At 48.4% G+C, this 23260-nt stretch overlaps 2 protein-coding genes across 3 annotated transcripts in view; one reads left to right on the top strand and one right to left on the bottom strand.

The window, feature by feature from the left end:
- LOC149343323 (uncharacterized) overlaps positions 1-7623 on the top strand; it is a 41053-nt gene extending 33430 nt beyond the window's left edge. For both annotated transcript variants that reach the window (XM_089545832.1, XM_089545831.1), the window contains exons 3-5: positions 10-231; positions 3030-3746; positions 5555-7623. In XM_089545832.1, coding sequence (XP_089401958.1) covers positions 10-231; positions 3030-3746; positions 5555-6010 — 1395 coding nt within the window. In that variant the 3' untranslated portion in view covers positions 6011-7623. The remainder of the gene's footprint in view (positions 1-9; positions 232-3029; positions 3747-5554) is intronic.
- Positions 7624-10637: 3014 nt separating this feature from the next.
- Positions 10638-21433, bottom strand: Fer2 (basic helix-loop-helix domain-containing Fer2). The gene is made up of 3 exons (XM_089542367.1): positions 19560-21433; positions 12030-12407; positions 10638-11445 (listed from the first exon to the last, which is right to left on the bottom strand). The coding sequence occupies exons 1-3, from the start codon at positions 19933-19935 to the stop codon at positions 11321-11323; spliced, it is 879 nt and encodes a 292-aa protein (XP_089398493.1). The 5' UTR covers positions 19936-21433; the 3' UTR covers positions 10638-11320.
- Positions 21434-23260: the final 1827 nt, after the last annotated feature.

Below are 23260 nucleotides of genomic sequence, written 5' to 3'. Positions count from 1 at the left end.
CACGTGCAGTCTAGCCAGAGCGAAGTCCAGGCCACGCTTCGCGAGGAAGCCGAGAAGCGCGTCCGCAAGATCCGGGACCTGGAAGCGCAGCTGCTGCATCGGCTGGAGGCCGCCAAGGCATCCGAGGAGACGGGGCTCAGCGAGGTGGTGCAGAAGGTGCGCACTGCGGCCACCGGAGCCCGCCTGTTCGCATCAAAGGGCTTCGACCACGCACAGGACCCCAACGAAAAGGTGAACTTCTTATCGTGGTCCGCCGAAAAGCTACCACATCAAATATTTATTTATTTATTTATTTATTCAAATACCTCACGGGCTCCGACTGGAGTATTATGTGAGGGGGGTTACATAACTAGGTTCCGAAAAAGAAGCAAGTAGAAGATGGTTATTTTAACATCGTTATACAATAGCAAGTAACCAACCAGAAAATAGAACTAAATTGAAAAACACACTACAGAACACACTTCAGAAAAAACACACTTCAGAACAAAATGCTGCTTATTTTTTTTTTTTTTGAAAATAACATAATCTGAGATGCGAACAATGTTGTCAGGAAGACTATTCCAACAAATGTTGCACGGGGCGGGGCTGATGAGTTGAATGCAGTGGTCCTTCCCGAAAGGCGTTTAAAACGGAGGTGATTATGCAATCGGTGAGATGTGCGGGCCGGTTTTGTAAGAGGTAGTGTTAAGGAATGATGGCTGTAAACAATTTTATGGAAGAGGCAGATAAGTGCCATTGTTCAGCGAGATTCTAAAGATGGAAGGGATAACAAAGCCTTAATGTTAGCTATACTGGAATGCCGGCAATAGTTGCGAGAAATGAAGCGTGCGGCACGATTTTGCACGCGCTCTAGGAATGAACACCTTACGTAGTGAGAACAGTGATCCCCATTCATGAGGGGTAGTCGGCTCAAGTGTGTGCTACCCGCACTTTTCTGATGTGGCCACATTATTTCGCACTAATTAGCACTGTGTTTACAGACCATACAACCAAACCTCCTTTCCAATGAGGCGCTGTTGTTCAACAGTTTAGTAAAAAAGTTACCACTTGCGGAACTCGTCATTTGGGAAGAGGCTAAAAGTAAGAATAATCTGTGCTCCGGCTTTAATGTACAATAAATGTACACCTTTAGACATCGAGACAACGTTCCTATTTTAACCAGCGTGCTATTTCCGAAGAATGCATGTCTCAAAGCTTACCATTGCCTCAGCGTATACTCGGGAAAGTTAGTGCCGTCCTGTTATGTGGGAGAAGTTGCCGGACGTACTACGCCGGCTGTCGTGATACGGCTCGAATGACTTCCAGTTGCGTTAGCGGTTGCGTTCCAGGTCACAGTGCACTGTGCTGTGCAATGCGAACGTTTCCTGCCGAGTGCCGGCAAATGACTAGGACGGTGAGAGCGACCTCATTTTCTTGCTTTTGTAGTTTTTGATCTTCGCTTCTTCATAAATAAGCTAACGAAACAAGAAAGGCTGAATAGAAAATAACTGGGAGAAGAAAGAAGCGAGTTCAGGAATGCGGAACGTGCTGTACTTACCTACAGAACAATGGGACATGTCGCGGTAGTCTATTGCCATGTCTTACTTTTCGTAAGTGCTTTAGAAAACATTGCATGGCTCGCAGAAAAAGAAATGTGGTGAGCATTCCGGAAACTGCACGCATTGAGGAGCAGCTTGAAACCGGAGGGTATGTTTTGTGAGTCTTAAATGGGACTTATTCTGGCTAAACAAGTGGTTTGGACGCAAAGGCCAATGAACAGTTTTGCAAAATTACTGTTTTTATGAAAAAAACGTTAAGTTACTCTGATAGTCCTAACAAGTGCATTGTAATAGTTTGCGTTGCGAGCTCGAACCCTATGCTGTAATCGGACAATGCCATTTCCCTTCAGCTGTGCGCTTGACTTCCTAATCTAGTCCCATTTTTGTGCCGATCTGACTTTCGCTTTCTCTGCCCTAATGCATTTGCGCACACATTGAACTGTTCCTTCAAAGCACTCATAAATGAGTGGTAAACAGAGGAGTAATGATTACCTTGATTTTTCCCAGTGACCTGCGAGCTGTACTATGTCGGTTTCTATGGACAGCACAACTTGGCTTTATTGTGGTGTTTGGCGTTATTCTGATGTTTAAGTTAATCTTGAAATATTATACGTGTATTGCGTACTGGATGGGCTGCACTGCGCAATAAATCGCGTGCAAGAAACCGGCGAACCTAGCTAAATTTCGTAAGAGGCATATCGGACAGCTTTGTGAGACCTTACGGGCTGCTCAGACACTCAAAGCTTAACACTTACGGTTAGGTTTTTGTGGGAAGTAGGATGATTGCGGTATTGGAGGTACACCTTGATTAGGGGGGGAGTGCGGCCGGTTCTGCTCTCTGACGTGTTTTTTACGCGACAACGTATACAGCTTGTTCGGTCGAAAAGCTACCGGCGTAGTTGTAGTATGCACCGCGTGTCGGAAATAATCGGGGGTGGCTTAAACGAAATCGTATCATGGTAATTTGAGGTTCTAGTGATTGATGTTTGATTGGTTTGTGATAGGTGATGACGAGTTAATGAAATTATTGTAAGTGATTAATTAAATAATTGCAAAAAATTACAAAAATAGAAAAAGGAAGGTTAAAAGGTGTCAAAATGCTCAGAATGAAAAAAAAAAACAATGCTTGATGATGGTAATTAAGATAATTTAGAGTGTGTAATTGATCAGTTATCTCATTTAAACAATTGAAGAAATGAAAAATGCGTTCAAAGGTGTTTCCAACGGGCAAGGCGTTGCGCCGAACGGGCGATGGCGTTCCGTGGACTCCCTTGCAGCGCTGCAACACACTGTCGTGTTCCATCTTAAAGGTGACTCTTAAGCGTCCTTCAATTTCTTTATTGACACGAAAGGTGAGCCACATAGGAAATGAGCACTGTTTCAGGCTCGCAGAAAGTGAAAGGACTGGACACTGAAGCACCTCAATGCTAAAAAGCTTATTATTGTTCATCTGCCGTATCTCACAAGTGTTTATTCCAATGCCGCTACCAGATTCGGGTCTTCATGAAGCTGCATCGCGACGCTGGTGACGCGCTCTCCGAGGTCACCACGGTGGGCAACACGCTAGTGGACTTCGATCCGGAGGCCTTCGCTGTCACGGTCGAGTGCCGGACGGACGCCGTCCTCGAGGATGAAGCCGAGCCTCCAGGTTCGCCAAGTGCTAGCCAGGAAACCATCAGCCCGGCTTCGTCGCCAGCGAGCGCTCCCAATCCCAGTCCACCAGCGACCGACACATCGAACCAAAGCAAGGCGGAACTGCAGAGGCTAGCCGCGGACGCCCAGTCTCGCCTGTACCGGTCCAAGTCGTTCCTGGCTCGCATGAGGCTCGGCAACGGCCTGATGCAGCGGCCGTCGGGCGTGGCCGTGTCCCCGTGGTCGTCGGAGATCTTCGTCGTGTCCATGGACAACCACAAGGTGTTCACCTTCGATTCCACGACGGGCAAGTTCCTGCGCTCTTTCGGCAGCCGCGGCCAACAGGAAGGCGAGTTTCTGTGCCCCTTCGGCATTGCGCTGTCGCAGATCGACCAGGAGATCCTCATCACGGACAAGTGGAAGCACTGCATCCACGTGTTCGACAGGGACGGCAACTTCCGCCGCCAGATCGGCATGAAGGGCCGCTCGGCGGGCCACTTCCGCAGCCCAGAGTCCATATGCGTGGACAATGCCGGGCGCATTTACGTGTGCGACACGTGCAACCACAGGATTCAGGTGAGCCTGCGGTGAGGAACCCCTGCCACAGGAGCTAAACTAATTGCTCCACAGGGGCAGTTTGGTGTGTTAAACAGTTATCCTCTCACAAGTTACCGGAAGTGCGAGTAAGAAACGTGAGGGGTTTTTCTTGGCCTCTTAAGGCTCGAGTTGTAAACATCTGTTGAACTTTCGCGCTGGAGTATGAATGAGTTTTTGAATCATGGTTTTGAAGCCTGTATCTCACCCAAACAAATGGAGGTTCACCTACGTGCCGTTATTTAACTGATCTTGACTCCCTTTATCCCCTTCGCATTGAGTTGCGAAATAACCTCCCTACCAACCCTCCGCCCTTGTTCTCCTTAACTTTTTATACTATACCTCTTTCGCACAGAACCTGGAGGCGCATTTAACGACTGTTGCATTACGCACAGTGAATGGTTTAAAGCAACTCAGCAACCAATTCAGATGCTGTAGAAGCGCAGGTTGATTTTCTCAACCAAGATGCACATGCGATTGCATCTGTACTTTGCATCAGTATACATTCTCTTAAATTACAGAAGCACTGTGTACTAATGCAGAACTCGTCACACTTGGCGCGAACTAGCATGACAGCGCCTGAATTGCCTTAACTCAACAATTATGGCGCATTGTGTTCCTAAATACAAGATGTTTTTCCAAGCAGAGAACATTTTGCGCTCCAGATATGGTGCTGAAATCTTAAAGTGCAAACTGCAGGCATTGCAATATGGGAGGAGCATTTCAGTTACACATGAGATGAATGTGTACCTTGATTCTTGTTTCACACGAAACAGAGCATGGCTGCTGATCTTAAATTAATTCCTAATAACGTTCCGAAAGGACCGGATGAAGACACCTGCTTGTTATAATTTAGGGATGCTTGCAGCTCGTGACAGATGACTGTACGTAAGCTAGTCTACAATGCAGATTTTTTTTTTTTGGGTAGTAATGTACGCGTCATTTTCAGTTAAATAACTAGCTATTTCTTTTCAGTAGTATTTCGGTTAAATGCCTATGTAAGTTGGCTAATAACTAAATTTTACTGGATTCTACACATTGTGAAAGTGCAAGCCCTAATTACAATCCGGGAGCGGATGTGTTTGTTTTCTGACGGGTCACTGCTTGTAATGCAACTTCGCATCTGCGATGAATGCAACGAAAGAAGACACTTTCCAGCCGAGTAGACCGGTCACAGCTCGCTCCAAGGTGTCGCTGTTACAAAACATGAGCAGTTGCGGTGATTGGTGGTTACTTTAAGACGACGTCAAATGGTGCTGGACTTGCTGAGAGCATATTCTGGTTCGATCACTTAGAGTTGCATGTGTACGTGGTTGCGAGTGTTGTATTGGCTGGCGACGAATCCCCTATCTCACGCTGGCTGCAGTGCTTCATATCCGAGCATTTCTTACTTGGAGAGAACTGAAGCATGCTACTGCTGATCCGACACCCTCTGAAACTTCTGATAGTGAAACTGGGCCTTCGCAAGTTCGCCTCTCATAAGTGCTTTACTGAATGTCGGACGCCATAGTTGTGATTAAATAAGCCTAGAAAAGAAATATGAATAAGAGAAAACAGCTTTGCGGACCAACTAAAACCTCACTCGTGTACTGAGCGTTATGAGTGAATAAGCCAAGAAAAGAAATGTTAAGAATAAGAGAATAACAGCTCTGCAGACCAAGTAAAACCTCACTCGTGTACTGAGGACCTCGCAACACCCTTGCCATAACACGAGTGATGTCGCAGGGATGTCACGAATTCAGATTGTCTCTACATCCAGCGGTGACTCTGAATGCTCCTGAACTGCGCAGGTCCTGGACCACGACGGCATCTTCCTGCGCGAGATCGGCACGCACGCTCAGCCGGAGAACGCGTTCAACCGTTCGCGCAGCATGTTCCAGGAGCCGACGGGCGTGGCAGTGAGCGCCGACGGGCAGCGTGTGGTGGTGTGCGACTTCGGAAGCCACCGGGTGCACGTGTTCTCCAGCGCCGGCGAGCACCTCACCACGTTCGGCCAGAAGGGCGCGCTCAAGGGCCACTTCATGCACCCCGAGTGCGTGGCCGTGGACGCCCGGGGCTTCATCCTAGTCGGCGACAGCGGCAACGGCCGCGTACAGATCTGCCGCCCGGACGGCCGTCACGTGCGCACCTTCGGCAACAAGGGCTCCAGCAGCGGACAGTTCAGCTGGATCTCGGGCATCGCAGTTACGCCCCAGAACGAGGTGGTCGTGTGCGACTTCAAGAACCACTCGGTGCAGGTGTTCTGAAAGGCGCCCTTCGTGGTCGCCCTCCAAGCATACAGGCGGCGTCCCAGTCGCTCCCCTACGGTTCCTCTTGTCTCTCGCGCGCTCTAATCCGTGCGCTTTTCTCTCGCGGTCTCAAGTACTTGCATGGCCGGGCTATGCTCGCGTGACACGTGTGGCATTAAGCGTGTGCACTCTTGTACGCGCGGAAAGATTCGTGTCCTGTGCTAGCGCACAACGTGGGCTGTACGTAGCGCCATCTCGGCCGTTCGACGCCACATACACGAGCGCGTGCCGAATTATCTCCTTTTAGGAATGGGTACGCGGATCGTAAATGATCGTAAAGTAACCCTCAGAAGCATTTTGCGTCGGCCTTGACTTAGCGCATGTGTGCATCTACAAGCGCCTTTTTAAGTGCGGCGCAGGCTCTTCCGCTATAGCGGCACCACGTGTCGGGCACGGTGCAATATGCGGAAGCTCTGACCGGAAGGAACGCGCAAGTCGCTCCTCGTGTAAAAACTTGGCCGTTGCGGGCAGCCTAGGTTGTTGGCGAAGCGCCACTTACCGCTCTTCGCAGCGACTCTCAAAAATTCACCTTCACACGATTAAATCATAAATATCTTTATATTTACACAGCAAATTTCCGGGGTTACCTCCGCCAGAACATCTTCGCAAAGCTGAGGAGCGGTCTTATCTGTGAGCCGCTGACAAAAGCTTGAGAGGTTTTTTAATACAACATGCGAAACGAGTTTAGTTGAGATGCATTGCTGTTTCGTCCTTGTTCGCCGCCACCAAAGCGCTGCTTTTATATTTGAAAGCCCCAGTCTTGAACGGCCTGCCTGCATCGTAGGAGCTTTTCTGTTTTTATTGGTCATATTATTACACCCCTGACCACAGTAACGACCGGCACTACGACAGGCGAAACATTTCTTCTCTCAGCCTTATCTTTCACTCGCTGCACCACTCTTCCCTTTTGTTGAGTAGCCAACTGTGCATTGCGCCTGGTTAGCCTCCCAGCTGTTGCGCTATTCGGTCCTCCTGTCTCTTCCTCGAGGCTAACAAGTGATGCAACGTCGCCGCATTCAATACAGGAATATTGGTTAGGCGAAAAGCAGCCGTCTTTCCTGCGTAGCGAGTTATAGCCTAAAAACAACACCAATAAAATACCCCATGAGCTGTCTTCATGAACCTGCTACATCGTTTAAGCACGGTTTTGAAGTGGGGCTTACTGTAAATGGAGAGAAGAAAAGAACGGCGGCAAGGGAGAAGTTGTTTGAACTGTCGTTCTACCGTGGTGAGTGAAGAGTTTTGGAGTACAGTTCCGCCACGCCTGTGGTCACGGTGGGTGCGTTATTTTCGCTGCCAGTGCCTAGGGCCGTTTACACTGCTTTTCGACGTCCGCCTTGTCGGAACCTTGCGATCATTTTGTCCCAATTTGCCGCGCTGCTTTGTATATAATGGTGGCGAATGGAAAGGCCCCACGCGTCGCGACAGCATCGCGAGGCTGTGGTGCACAGCTGTGTGTTTGTGCGCTTGGGACAGTACTGTGGTGAGGGTGAGTGAGCTGTACGCGTTATTAGAAACGACTGCTGCGTGTTTTTGTGCGAAAATAAAATTCAGTTGATGTTTTCATCCTCTATCTGTTTATTTTTTTTTCTTGAACTAGGCTTATGCAGTTGATTCATACTTGCTGACGACGAAGCATTCAAGCTCAACGAGCAGGCATGCAATGGCTGCTGCATACTTACCTCGACTCTGCAAGTGTTTCTCACTGGCCAGTGCTGTCGTTCGCGGCAGATAAATTGAAGGTGTGGGGTTTGATTCCCAGTGCCGCCGGGTACCCACTGGTGATACAATGAGCACTCCTGGCCTGGTACTCGGCTTATTCAGGGTGAAACGCTTGGGAAATGGGTCTTCGACCCCACCTTGAGTGAGCGAAAATACCTTGCGCATTGGCGCTCTTTGGCCGCAGATGCCCGTGTGCCATAAAAATTCACTATCATCATCACCACCATCAAATTGAAAACAGGCGCGTTTTCTGCACCGGTAAAAAGACTGCCTGTCTGGGCACGATGGTTACCGGTGAAAACTATTACTTCTGCTTTAGGAAAGCTGAAAGAAAAAACAAAATTTTTTTTCTTCTGTCAGCCTATCTGGATATTGATTTAGAACAATCTTTTCTTCTTGATGAACGAAGCGATCTGTTGTTGTTGACGATTCTCGATAGTCAGGCATTATAAACAAAAAAGAACCTTTTTTCTGTATATTTATTTTCTGTAGTTTAATTTTCAGGTAAAATCTAATCAATTTTATTTTCCGGAACTTGATTGTTCCCAGGCCTTTCGCCTGCTCTTTTGATGAGTGGGTGGTTTTTTGGGAAAACATGAAAATATATTTCGAATCCCACTCTATACATTTAATGATACAGAGCGCAGACCGGTGCATTCCAGCACTGAATGGTGCTACTATATACATTTTCAAGAGCAGAGAAGAATGGCAGGAACAGCTTTTTTATTTTTTTCCCGATATTCACAAAAATAAGCACAGAAACAAACTATGTACAGTACTACACAATGGAACGCTTTTTTTTCGACAGGCAACCATAAACGTTGCTTTTGCTCGTTAAGAATGCAACATGAATGACTAGACAGCCAGTTCTCGCGCAATGCTCGCGAATGAGAATAAATTGCTTATAAATTAACACGCTCGTCAGACGTGACAAGACAAGTTTGTGTGGTGTACTATCTTGGGCAGCTATTTAACAAAACAGTCCGACTTCGAAAAAGGGCGTGTTTAACCTTAACATTCGCCACACTTCGATCAACCTGGATGTAGACGTCATTACCTTTTTCCTTTGAGCAGCATAACTTGTTGATAGCGCTTAACGTAATATTAGTCCTAGGATACGAAAGCCCATTACGTTGGGGTCTCAGCTGCACAGAGTCAAAGCGCTGTTTTGTGCCTTATTAAAGTGGCACTGACATTATAGAACATGCAAGGTGGCAGAGCAGTACACGATGGCTGGCTACCGGGCTTGTCAAGGCCGCCTGTGGGAAGCCCGCCCCACCTTACATGCCGTTTAAAGAAAATAAAATAAATCTGGCCATTGCAGAAACACGACGCTGATATTCTCTGGAACTCGTACGCCGTTCAGTACGTTTCCCACAATGGCTATTGAAAATAGGTATACATTTTTGCAGCCTCTTTACTCAGGGCTGTAACCGTAGCGCAACCGCTGCTCTCACAGTCACAATAATGTGTGTAACGCAAATATGTCGGGTACTCATTCCGACTAAAAGAGAATACTTTCAGCGGTAATCACTGAACTCGTAGGGATGTGTGCTGAAGTGGTCGGCGCCTCTATTTTATTTCTGTTAATTTTTCGTTGTAATGTAACATAATATCTTTCTTTGAAGAATGGAATATATTCTGTACGAATTTGTAACCGCTCACTGCCTTCTCTAATGCCCTCCAAGGGCCGTGAAGGAACCTGAAATAAATAAATAAATAAATAAATAAATAAATAAATAAATAAATAAATAAATAAATAAATAAATAAATAAATGTTATCAGGGCTGGTGGGCGGAAACAGGTATGGTGCGGGCCTTTAGACTTAAACCTTGCATAAATTTGGTGGCACGAAACGCTTCTCAGATAAGATAGTATTGTTTTGTTCTAAAACTGCTGACATTCGTATAGTTTCGGACCGGGCAGTCGTCAGCTGGCAGCGGGTAGAATGCTATCTTCATGCCGATTCGCGTAAAAGTTCGAACGCATGTGGTAACTCGAACATATGTGTGACCACTGCACCAACGTGTGAAGCTGTGGGCCCCGTATGGAGGGTCATAGTCGGCCGGCCGGAAGAAATTTCATATATTTTCACTTTACAGCTGGAACTAAGATTGCACTGGTGATGTGGTTTCTTCTTGAGACCATTTAGCAGTACAGAAGTCTTGAAGTCGGACATAATCCTTCGAATCCAAGGCAACTTAAAGCGGGCAACACTATTTACAAGCCCTTTCAGCACATATAGCATGGCCAACGACTAGTGGACGCGCTGTATTCAGCCGGAGAAAGTGTTCATTTCACGCGGGTTAAACTTTTCTGGGGTATGGTTATATTTTTCTGACGTCTATGTGATAAAAATGTTAAAGAAATGCTTTTTTGAACAGGTTGAGAACATCTTTTCACACTTTACAGGCTGAATAAATCGAAATAATGACTAGTAAAGTAATAAACGCCGCACATACTTGAAGCGCGCTCAATATTGTCGCTTGCCAGAAAGTGAAAGATCTGTTTAAAACTCAAGCTCTTCTAAATAGACTAGAACACCTTAGACAGCGTTGCAGGCTCATGATAAAGCGAAGCAGACTAGTAAAAGAAAATGAAATGTATGTGCCTAAAATGCACTGTAATGTAGTCGCGCATTCAAAGGAATGGTTTTAGGAAGATTTGCGAAATACGCCTCCCGTTTACGATGCACCAAAGTTGACTGAGTGCACAATCGTCTATAACAAGGCGACGATATGGTTCTGTTTTCCACTTTCTGTCAATGCAAATTTGTTTGATAAAAAAAGCCTGGCTTCTCTAAAACTAGAGTCTTTCTCGCTTTAAATTCGACAGAAATACAATTAAACTGATTTCCACCTTAGCCCTCAGGAGAATCCCACTTGTCAAGCTATTCTATCCAGTTTGTTCGTATGTACAGACACAGTTGTTTCAATTCCCGTTGTAGCGTCATCAAAGCTCCGATGCCTCGTTCACGTTTTGCCAGAAGTCGTACCTTCGCTTCATTTTGCCACTCAGCAACTAACACATAATACGACAAATTAGTGGTAGTAGTGTGTCTCGACACTACTTCAAAATCTGAAACGTCACCGCTCCCCAATGCTCACGCTTTATATCGCGGCTCCTATGGAGCCCCAGGTGTCGCCGCTGGCCGCTTTGGCATCGACTACTAAGCGCGCAACGTCTCTATCACTCAGCACACCATGACCCGCGAAGCAGTAAAAGTTTGAAAAAAAATCTCCGTATAGGGACGCTTACCTCGCTACCGAACATCGTAGGAAAGCCTACTCTCAATGCGCGCACGTACGCAGCACATACGCACCACAAGAGGACACAGTATCCTCTGCTGGAGCGTCACTAATCGAGTCCTTGGGTCTATGCGCGTCCGAGGCGACGTCTACGGGTCCACTGTCGCGACGGGTCGCAGGAGACGCGGGTGCTGGGAACAGTCGAGACGCGGCAGCAGTCGCCCGATGCTGCGGCGGGAGGGGCAGCAGTCAGCGAGGCGCGGACACACGGCGGCTAAACCGCAAGATGGCACGATCATCACTGGGTTCCGTTGTGGCAGCCGATGGTGTCTGCGGTCAGGGTGAGCGTGGTGAGAACGCTCCTCCGGTTCGGGTTGACGCCCAGGTTCTCCCAGTTGATCCAGGACAGGCGCGCTGTCAGATCTGCGCGCAAAGACGCCAGGGGTCGCGACGGTTGTCTTCACCGTTCCCCTTGGTTTGCTCTAATAACAGCCAATGTGCTCTGCTTATGATTAAGGTTCAGGTCCAGAACGGCTTGAAATTATGAAGGAAACCTTCTTAGCAGCGGGATAGCATGCAAAAAGCAGCAGCGTACAAAATGCGTCTGATGCTAATGGCACCTGAAGGTGAAAACGGCCACAACAGTTTCTCAAACAGTCAAAGGTTAAAGGCGCGAAACCCACAATGGTATACCGTCCTGCCGATGAAGTCTACGGAAATCCAAGCGTGCTGCTCTACGAGGAGCGTAATGAGCGCCCCTTCTGTTTAAATCCTAAAAATTTGTTTAAAACCCCCCAAAAATGTAAACAATATGCCACAGTGTGGTTTCAACATCGCTTTCCCTCATGCCTAGATTTGTGACTGTAGCGCATGATGCACTGATGCTTGAAGTTGCATTCATGTCTCGAGCCATGGTGGCACCAGATTGGAAGCAGGGGGAAGGAACTTCGGTCATTCCCGCGCGCAAAGCATCGCAGAAGCACACGCAGCGGCGGTGTTCAGCTCACCTGAGGTGTTCCACTCGGCGGCGTGCTCGCCCTTGAGCTCTCCCCGGAGGCACTTCTCGATGTGCGTGAGGGGGTCGTACTGGGAGACGAGCACCTCGCGCAGCAGGGCGATGTACGCGATGGCCAGCCGCAGCGTGTCGATCTTGGACAGGCGCTTCTCGAACGGGAACGTGGGCACGTGGCAGCGCAGCTCCTCGAACGCCGTGTTGATGCTCATCATGCGCTTCCGCTCCCGGATGTTGGCCGCCCGGCGCTGCACCTTGTACGGACCCGCGAACGGCGGCGCGCCAGTAGCCAGCGGGCCGATGGGGCCGCCGCCGCCGCCACTGCCGTACTCGTAGCAGAAGCCGTCCGGCGGTGGGGCCCCCGCGCCACCGCCTGCGCGCGCACAGTGCGTGTGAAGGCAGACATTACGTATGGGATAGAGGTCAAATAACGTATGGGATAGAGGTCAAATAAAAGATGTTTAATTGACTGAAATTGACTAATCATCTTGTTAGGTTTTTGGTCTTATGGCGCAGTATTAGACTGCGAATTTGAAGGCCGTGATCATCGAAGACGAGTCAAGCTTTTAAGCTATTTGAACTGACGCTGTAGTTCGCGGTATCTGGCGTTAAAAATGCAATTTTGAAAGCTTGTTGACTTGATTTCCTGCGTTTCACATTTCTAAACGCAGGCGTCACTGCGCGTATAGTCGACAGTGTCGTGTTCTCTTCTCTTAAATTACAAAATACACAAACTGCGCCTGCATTTGCTGCAATAGAAATGCGGGTGACAACATTTTATCAGCGTGAAATGCGAAAAGTCACCTTCACGAGCTTTCAAAGGTGCAGTTTCCTCCCTTGATAATTCAATTCAAACCTTTCTTTGGAGGAGAAATTCTAGAGGCCCGTGTACTGTGCGATGTCAGTGCACGTTAAAGAACCCCAGGTGGTCGAAATTTCCGGAGCCCTTCACTACGGCGTCTCTCATAGCCTCAGTCGCTTTGGGACGTTAAACCCCATAAACCAAACCATAAACCAAACCATCAATTCAAACCAGAATGCCGATTAAAGCAGTCTAAATACCAGGCGCCCCTTCAGTGCTGGCGGCCTTCAAATTCGCTATACAATCTCGCGCGCTAAATTGAAAACTAAACAGATTACTTAATTGTAGTTATTGAGCGTCTATTAATTTAGCTATTTGAAGTGTGTAATATTCGCCTTGCTGTATAATCCACATGCACAGACCGTATCCACGTATCTTTCATCGCCTGGTATGTTCAGCGCTACGTGCGACCGAGACTGTAAGATTCCTCAGGGACACTGGATATATGTCCTCTTTGTGCGTATTGGTGTGTGCGTGATACTTGTGAGTGTCCATCGATACATGTTCCAAATCATCTGGAATAACCTGTGAGATAGACTTGGAGGCTAATTTTCGCCAGTTGTCATTGGAAACTTCCCTTCTATTAGGTGCAGGTCCTGGAGGTACCTTGATAGCAAAACAAGTAGAAGTGAACAAGTAAAGGGGGAGCCTCAGGGTGCTTAACCAACGTTTCGACAAGGGGTCTTGTCTTCGCCTGGGCGAAGCGTTCATCACTGGCGGAACTTAAATAGAGCCCTCACTCCGAGGAGGAAGCCCCAGCGATGGTAGGAGGGTGTGAAATTGGTAGGGCGTTAGAATGGGAAGCATGAACGTGAAAGATCTTGTCCAAGAAGAAGGCTTCTTATTCTAACATTCTCCCCACGTCATACCCTCCTCCCTCGCACTTGGAATTCTTCCTCGAAGCGGAGGCCCTATTTAACTCCCGCCAACGACGAACGCTTCGCCTAGACGAAGACAAGTCCTATCGTCGAAACGTTGGCTAAGCATCCTAAGGCTCACTCGTCCCTTTTCACTTTTTGTTGTCAAGAAACACATCGCCTCTGTATACCATGGACTTGATAACAGGGGATATATAAGAAAAGCTGTGTTTGAAAAGAGCATTTTTGGTGCGACCACTCGCTTGAAGAGTTATAACTTAAAACTGGCGACAATGATCGGACCCACTGCAAGCGCTGCGAAGCGGTGACCGGGAGCGGAGGATGCGGCTACGAAAGAATAGAATATAATATTCAGTACGGCCACACCAGTTGCGCTGCAAGCATTGCAACGTCTTGGTAGCACGGCTGATATTTAAGAAAAGGAACAGGATCAAGTCATATATCGAGAGGTGTGAAAGTTTTGTGGAGCCTAGCGAAGTTGCAGAGACGAACTGAGGTTGTACGTGAACGTAAATGGAACAATCCAGTGCATGAGGCTTTCGAGGCAAATCTAATTCCTGATAATTTTACTTACAAGGCGGCTTCATGAATGTATAGAAAGCCTGGGAACAGAATTTAAGTTTATAGTGCTGCGTAATCACCGAGCTCTACGCATTTAACAAACTGACGCCGCACGAAGGACAAATCGTCGAGGACTACACGACGGAACTTGAACGTCTGGCGAGTACCGTACTTTTCTGATTATAAGCCGCGTTTTCTTTTTCGTAATCTCTGCCAGTGCGTCTTATACAACAGAATGACTTTAATCGAGAAAGCCATGCATTGACCAAAATGCGTCGGCAAGCAGGTTCTTGTGATATCACTGTCAATGTTTGTGGATCGACCATTGGCGTGCGACGGATGGCTGGCGAACCGTTTTGTATATTCAGTTTCGTTCCCAGAGAGGTTTCTTTGATTTATCGGAAGTGTTGATCTCTGCGATTAAACAGCCAGTTGCATTAATTGCCTTGCACTGGTGCCTGCCCTGACGCTGATACCACATGGACTTGGAAACGGCAACGCTAGCTTTATGATTAGGAGGCCCCCTTATTATTATCTGCGTCTTCCGTTACAGAGAAAAAAAAATGTGTAGCTGTGGTTATTGTATAGCAAACACTGAAAAGACGATGCATGAAAATAGATTATCAGGCTCGAGATTGTCACGAAGTAAGGATTTCTGAATACGGTTTCACCGTTTCGGGCCGAAAAGTGCGATGTGAGTTACAGCAATCACGAATTTCTGAATAATGGCCACTCAAAGGCGGATGCCACTTGTGCTCATATGCACCCTATAATAAAAAAAATATACGGTACTTGTGCGTTCAATGATTCCCTGACTGTTCTCTTGACTAATTGCCTTGTAGTGAGGTAGCGCTACGAGGAATAGTTTCAACGGAAAGCATAACCTTGGAACGAGCATGCAAGATTTCGCTTGAGAAGGAACTTGATGCGCGACAAGCAAATGAGGTGTATTCATCGGGAATCAAGACAGAACACAAAAACACAAAACAAGATGGTCTGACTTCGCTGAAGTGAGAAAGATTTTGAAGGATTGTAAATCCACTATGCTGTTTTTTGCGAAAGACGGATAGCGATGCTATAAAAGTTCCATGAAGATTGAACGAAAGTCCATGTCCTTGCTTCTATACTGGTAGAGGTATCATCCTTGTGCCCGAAAGCCAATAATATTCACAAACTGATTGCAACTGAACTATTGAAGCTATGATGGCCTACACAAGAAAAACCATAGAGCTTAAAATAAAGCTCCCAATTACGCATTACATAACAGCTGAAGAAGTGCCCTGGCACTGTGGGTGTCGGAGGATAACGACAAGGAAAACACTTTTAGACAGAGGCTAGAGCCAGAGGCTGTTGCCCTGCTGGAAAACAGTTGGGTTTATAACAGAAAACAGGGATGTGGAGTAGCTACGCGAAAGATTTGAGAGTTGTAAAGCAATGAAACCGCAAAGAGAGTAGCTGTTAGCAGTTGCATTAGTACTGCTCCATCTTACCCCATCGTGCATTAGGGGTGTTCAAAATTCGAGGATATTGCGAAATAAAAATAGAGTTCTCAAGGCTGACTGTTACCCGTTACGTCTTATGTCTGAAAAGATGCAGCAGCACTAAGACGGGACAAAGGGAACGAGACACAAACTTGTGATTATTAGCAATCAAATAATTTATTGCGACACGTCAAGCAGCATTGAAGGCACCATGACGAGCTAAACTAAAATAACAAGGGAAAATCACACAGCTGCACTACCGGGAGGAATTATTCAGCGTCATTGATTAAGAAATTTGCAATCTTGAGGGAAGAGAGCGATCGACGGGCTGCTAATGCACGTCTCATTTGTTTTTGTGTACAATACAAGCACGATTTGTAATAAGGGAGCAATTACTCATTGGCATCCACCCAAGCGCAGCCATACGGTCACAAAAGAAAGCTATACAGCTTCACATAAATTTCGTAGTTGAAGAAAAATTCGTCCTGGTCCGGGATTTGAACCCGGGACCACCGCATCACCGGAGCAGCCGCTCTGCCAACTGAGCTAACCGGGACGGCAAGCTGATGGTAGGGCGAGAGAGAATTGATCAATAACTCGAAGTGGCACCAGTGTTGGCCAAACGTTGAGGGGAATCCCCCGAAGCGGACTAAATTTGTAAAAGCGATTGTAATAAGTGTAGTCGTATGGCTGCACTTCGGTGGATTCTAAAGAGTAATTACTCCTTTATTATATTATAGACAACTAGACTTCGGAGCTTCCCGCCAACAACAGACCCAGGTTTCTAGTAATCGCCGCGGTCCAGGAAGAGCTTTCTGCCCTTTAGGCCGGGTCATTCGAAAATTATTAAGCGCGAGATCGCAAACGTATGCACAAATCTACGTTGCAGCTGTCATGTGCATGTACTTCGAACGAAAACCAGTTTCCACGCACTGGTGAAGAGGCTTTGAAGAAGATTTTGTCGAGCGTAGCGCAGACCTCCTGTGCCGAATGCAGAATCCAAAGGAACAAGCGCAACACCAGTGCGGAGCAACCAGTCAAGAAGAAAACAGCGTGCATCCCGCACGTGCACAAAGTTTCACTCACTTCCCCAATCTCCACCACTTACACTGCATTAACCCAACATTATGCGCAGATACATGTCCCTGGTGTGATGATATTCCTAAATTCACATACATTACATGGACATGCACAGCCGAACCCAACCACTTAAAGCCGCACAACGCGCCGCTGGAGCAGTGGGCGGTGATGCTGACCAGCGGCGCCCTGAGAGACCAGGAGGCGCTAGACGCCATTGCCAATGCGCCGGCGGAAGCTACTGGAGGACTGGACTGAGGACCCCACCCACTATCCTCTCCTGTCTCTATTTTGCAACAAAAATTTATCCTATGCCTCTATCACTCTCGCTTCACACAACCTGAAGAAGATTGAACAAAGCGGGCGTGAGGTTGCTATTTCTGTCCGGAATAAACTAGGTGGACTGTGCAAACCAGTGAACGAGGAACGAAGAAAAAAGGCTGTCATAAAAAGCACCAGAACAAGTTTGTTACCTCAAGCGTTGGTGTACTATGTTATGCGGCCATTTTTACATCTTTGAAACTGGGCGCTGCATCAGCGATTGACTACATTAGCACGTCAAAGACGCAGAGAAGCAGTCACGCAGAAACCATCTAGCCATACACTGCCCAGTGCGAAAACGTTGAAGCGGTTTTGAATCACACTGCTACCATAGCCAGCTATAAAGACGAGGCCTACGATACACACAAAACAAATGATACGGGCATCAGCAGCGTGTCGATAGCTCTCTTACCACGAAAACGTGCATTTCTTAATCGATGACGCAGAGTAATTCCTCCCGGATGTGTGGCTGTGTGGTCTTTTCTGTTATTTTGTTTGCTCGCCATGTTCCTTTCGTATTTTGCAATAAATCATTTGGTTGCTAGTCAGCGCAGATGCATGTCTCGCTTCCTTGTGTTCCGTCTTAGTGCTGTTGCATGCTTTCTGTCCAAAGGAAGCGCTCGCTTTCTGTGCACAGCGGCAATGATTTCACCGCTAAATGTGCGAGCACCAGTTGAAGGTATACACCCATCATCATCGGACATTGCGGCCTTAATGAACCTGCGCCACCTTTAGCGGCTGCAAGAATGCAAACATGGACAAGGGCGCATGGTCTCAAGCCCTGGAGCGAGAAGAAGAATGAAAGGGATTGATGCACTATCTCGGCTACGGCTGTCGATAGCTTCAAAGGATGATGAGCTAGTTCAACACCGGTGAAAGCACAAAGACCAGTAAAACAAAAGTAATGAGGCTTGTTTCTGAGGCATGCTTCTCCACCATATTTTTTCCCCATCTGTCCACCATATTTTTTGGCAATAAAGTATACGCTCTCTTAATGGCGGTGTCTCGAAGCATGTGAATACAACAACGCTGTGACCCATGAATGAATTTTAATGCTGGAAACGAAAGCGGAAGACTTCGGATGAAAGGGAACGGAGTTTACAAAGAATAGGGCAGACTAATAATGTTGTCATGGAAGCAGCTTCCTTTCTCATTTCATTTCATAGTGCAAGCCTTGCAGCTAAGGTATTTCTCGTATTCCAAGCACGAGTTAGTGAACCGGTATGAAACAAATTAGCGAGCAATACAGTGTCAAACTACTTTATAACCACCAAACATATTTATTTACAACATAAGTTTTAAGGAAGTAGGCGCGTCATTACCACTGTAATTTTTCAAATCTGTTTCGGCGGAAAGTTATTTTGCATGTCACTACACTGATAAAGCCTTAATAATTACGTCAAGAAGGCACAACTACTTGGCATATTAACTCGCAGAAGAGCACAGCAAAACTAATTGCGTTTTGTATATTTGAAACTACACGGTGTCGTAGAGTTCAAAGACACGCTAAAGGGCAAATCTAGAGGTCAGTCACAACAGATGATAATAGTGGAGTCATAGGAACGATGGAGAAAGTAAAAAACAGCATGCGCTCACACGTAATGAAGTCACGGAGGGCACTTTTTGGCGGGTGTGAGAGAGGCAAATATGCAACACAGCCGAATCACTAAAAACCAGATATTGCCATAACTCCCTTGCAGCAGAGAACAGCTGAAGCCCGGCATTATCCATCATGATCTCCGCGTCAGGCAGGATGTGAGCGAGTTACCAAGTTCTTATAAAACAAATTGGAGGCACTGCTAGACTATACAAGAGGCAAATAATATTGGAGCCACTATCACTGCTAACGAACTTACTCTTGTGTATGGTGAATACAAAATACAACGCGCCTCAAGTGTGTGCCTCTTAAGGCTGTACAAACAGCCCAAGAGAAAAAAATATAAAAAAAAAACAACAGGGGAATCGTGCCAAGCAAACGCCAGCCCGCCTATATATCCCGTTCACTCCGGTCAGCAATACAAATAATAGCTAAGGTAAAAGCTTGGACGAGTTGGTGGAGTCAGTAATAATAGCCTTAAGGCGAGCGCATCAGATTCAGGCCAATGAAACCGCAGTGTAACAGTGTTTAGTCGAACGGGAAGACGGGAGTTGTAAGTACAATTATGTTTTGACGAGTTCTGACCGAAACATAACACACCAAGTATTGTAAAGATGCCTAGAACAAAGTTGTAGGATCGTACACAGAGCTTTGCGCTTTATGCGCGCAGTGCTTCTAAGTGGGGGTGGAGACTAGGGGCTCAAGTGGGATCCGAAAAAGGATGGCTGCACCCTATAGGAACACTCACCGGCGAGGCAGGTCGGGTAGGGCAGGGACTGCGGCAGCGGCCCACCCGCTCCGGCCCGGGCGGCGAACTCGCACGCGGGCCTCTGGAGCTCGGCCGAAGACGGTGATCCGGGCGAGTCCCTTCCTCCCGCCGCGTCTTCGAGGCGCATCGGGTGCGGCGGCGCAGGCGTCGTGCCTCCGGCGCCCGCGGCCGAAGAGCTGGACGCGCCGCCGGACGATGCGACGCACGGGAACCCGGCCAGTTCCTCGTAGGCTGGGTACTCAGCCGCGCCGAAGTCTTCGGGGCTGAAGTGGTGCGGTTGGCCGGGGGCCCGGTGGTGCCGATAGTGCGGGGGCGCGAGCTGCAGCTGCGGCGGCGGCGCCTGGGACTGTGACATGGCCGCACGCTGTCCGCGATCCCTTTTTATACGGCCGGCGTCAGAGGCAGCGGCCGCGGCGTCAGCCGGCGCTGAAGAGACCGCACCACCGCGGCGAGGGAAGCCGGGCGCATAGAAAGAAGCAGCATCCGCCGCTGCTGCAAGCGACAAGTCCAATTTCTGGGCGCGAGCGCGCGCGCCCGCCGCTCGGGAAGCTGGGACGGGGCCTCCTCCCGAAAAAAGGCGCGTGCGTGCGTGCGCGCGCCTGAGGTCGCCTCCTCTTTCCCGCGAGGCCTCCTCGCCTCCCTTCTTCCCGTCCCGCGCAGGGACCTCGACGGCTCTCCTGCTCGCCCGGAGCTGTTCTTCCGCGAGCACGGTTTTCCTGGCGGAAATAAAAGGGGGAGTCGTCGACGCGAGGCGGACCGAACTGACGTGGCGCTGCTAAACTATAGAAAGGGCCAAAGCGCAGAACCGCCGCAGGCACGCGCTAGCGCGCGCCTCCACACTCACACCGGGAGAGGCCGAGTCGGTCCTGGTTCCGGCACGCGCGGTTATTGAAAAGTCTGTCCCTGGCAGATCCCCCCCTTCGCTTTGAATTTCTCGAGTTGCTCCTTCGGTCTTCGCCCCCGTATATTTTTCGCCCCTTCTCGCTTCTTCCCTTCCTCTTGCTGAGTGCTCCTGGAGTCCTTCCTCTTTTCTTCCGTCCTCTGCTCTCTTCTTCCGTCTTGCCCTTCGGTCCAGGGGCTCTGCCTTTGTCGGTCGCTGGACGCGCGATGGTGAGGACGGTAACAGCGGAATAACCGGCAGCGTACTAAGTACAAACTGTCAGACGCTTAAAAAGCGTAAACGCCAAACCAAGCTCCTCGAGAAGGCAGAAAAAAAAAATTGGAAGAGGAGAGCTAAGCTGGCAAACGATAAAAAGCAGCTATGCAAATTGATTGGTCGTCTGGTAGTGAAGGCAACAAAAAAGAATAACTGCGCACGACAGGGGCAGACCACGACGAGAAATTAAAATGGGAACCAACGATGGAAAGAAAGAAATAGAGGACGATAAAAAAGGACGGTTACGAAGAATGGAGAAAGAAATTCTCCGGCTACTTAGACCAAGGCGAAAGAAGAGAGAAAAGAGATATAAAGGAGGTAAGGAGTGAAGGAGAAACGGACGCTCCTCCAGCGATGATGGAAAGGGAGAAAAAAGACTCGACCCCTCCGGCAGCGAAGAAGGCGATGCGTCCAGACGAGCCTGTTCACCTCAGTATCAGTTGTCAGGACTTGCGGCAGCGGGCACTTTTCCGAGCAACGGCGCGACGCGAATACGACTGGGCGTGAAGTAACGGCACGCGGTTCGCGAAGCGCCCGACGCGGCACACGATCGTCGCTGCGCTCGACGCGAGGAAAGGTTTTCGTTCGGGATGCCCCCCCGACTCCCGCGTGGCCGCGGGCTCTCCTTCTGGCGGTAGCGCCGTCGAACGCTGGCTCGGGCGCACCGCAAGGGCCTGTGCTGGTAACGCCCTGTTGCGGCGGAGGCACCTTGCGGCAACCGCAACACGCCTGGGGGATACAAGCCCCGTTGCCTTCCCTCCTTTACCCCTCCCGATGGGGAGGCGAAAGGGAAACGCGCTTTGAAGGAGGGTGCGAGTACGCGGGAAGAGGAGGGTTCGTAAGGGACATTCTCTCCTCTTCCCTGTCGCTGCCAGAGTTCCTGACGCTGACAGCCACAGCAAGTTGCACTCGTTCTCGCCATGTGTACCGCTGCCGCTAACAAACCAAAAAAGGCCGGCGACGGTTCGTTTTGACACTCAATTTGCTCTCCGCGTCTCTCTTCCTCGATGTTTCCCCTCTCTTTCGTTCTGATTTTTTTTTTGTGACCAGCATGGAAGCGTGCAGAAAGAAAGGAGAGCCATCCCCTTGAACATCACGCTGTGCTGCCCCGACCAATGGCGGCGCATCGCGCCTGGTGAGGTCGAGAGGGAAGAGAAGGTCCCTGCGCGCACGTCGTGCTGGCCTGAGCGCTTGTTCCACTAGGCCCCCTTTTATCACCATTCTCTCCCGAATGCTGAGCTCTTCATGAACAATCCCTCTCTATTTTTCCTTCTCGCACTGTTTCTTTCGCTTTCTTTTTCTTTGCTATACGGGAAAGGAAGCGCGAAATGGGAGACCCGCTTTGGGTTTGCGCTGCGGGGAGAGTGAGGCATGAGGCTCCGCCCACTCGCGGAGCGAGGAAGGCCAATGGGAGTGCCGGGTTGGAACCTCGCGGGAGGAGGCGAAGGGAGAAATGTAGTTGCTCTGCGTTGCCTGTGAAGCGCTTCGATGAAGGGAGCTGCAGGTGCGTTGGGAGAAATTAACGTGGAACAGCGTGAACCTATTCCATTAAGAAGTAATAACGGCGTCCGTAGTTTGATCACCCTGAACGATTTAATGATGAATGAAGTTTTCGGAATAGCGCGCCACTGCTCTTGAGGCGAGGCACACGTTTTGTAAGTGAACAAGACAAACGGTGCTGACAGTGGTTTACGTGTCTTAGAAGAAGTGGGTGCACTCCTCATTTAAGCCTGATAAAATATTTGGCTACACCTGGGGAAGAAGTACCACGCTTAAAAAACACGTGTTTTAATTAAATCGTGATTAATACTTGCAATTTTGTAAAAAAAAAAAAACGCTGGTTACAGCACTTGTTTGCGAAGATGAATGACTGCGTGGTATCGCAGATATTTGGGACTGCACCCTTTCCTGTTGGAGATAGTGTCAGACGCTCTCATTAATGAAAATATATGAGAGTCATCCAGACGCATTTTACTCCAGCGTCTCCAGGGGAGTCCTCATCGGTGAAGTAGGTATTGAATGTGATAATAATTGCAGTTAACATACTGTAAATGCATGGGGCGAAGAAAAATTAAATTTAATGAACGGTACGAATGGGGCACGACTAGGAAAGAAAACCAAAAAGCTTTATTCGTTTTTTGAAGGCCACAAGAAATGTGCTCTGGTTCTGGGTCCCCTTCTCCGACGAATCGTTTTTTTTTTTTTTGATGTGCCAGAAGGATGGGTACGGTTTCTCGAGGTTTCTATACAACTGAAGCCCCTAGTAGCATGACCTAAAATTAAGGTGTGCAAAAATAGTGACGTTTTCGCAGTTTCGGGACGTACGGCGCAACCGTACGCCGTGAAAGAGAGAAAGCTTTAATGAAAAGCAGATATTTTAGCCGGTTTGCGTAAATCGCTGACTTGATACTATGCGTTCGAAGGGAATTGAGGAGAAGAAGATGGAAGGAGAGAGGCGCAGGAAATGATAAATCAATAGAAGTAATTAAAAGACAAGAGTCATGGCACGGTTTTCGTTTGCTGC

This window comes from Amblyomma mixtum, chromosome 5 (assembly GCF_055824585.1).
Source record: "Amblyomma mixtum isolate Tamu chromosome 5, ASM5582458v1, whole genome shotgun sequence".
Taxonomy (NCBI): Eukaryota; Metazoa; Arthropoda; class Arachnida; order Ixodida; family Ixodidae; genus Amblyomma; species Amblyomma mixtum.
This window is presented reverse-complemented; position numbering and strand designations above follow the sequence as displayed.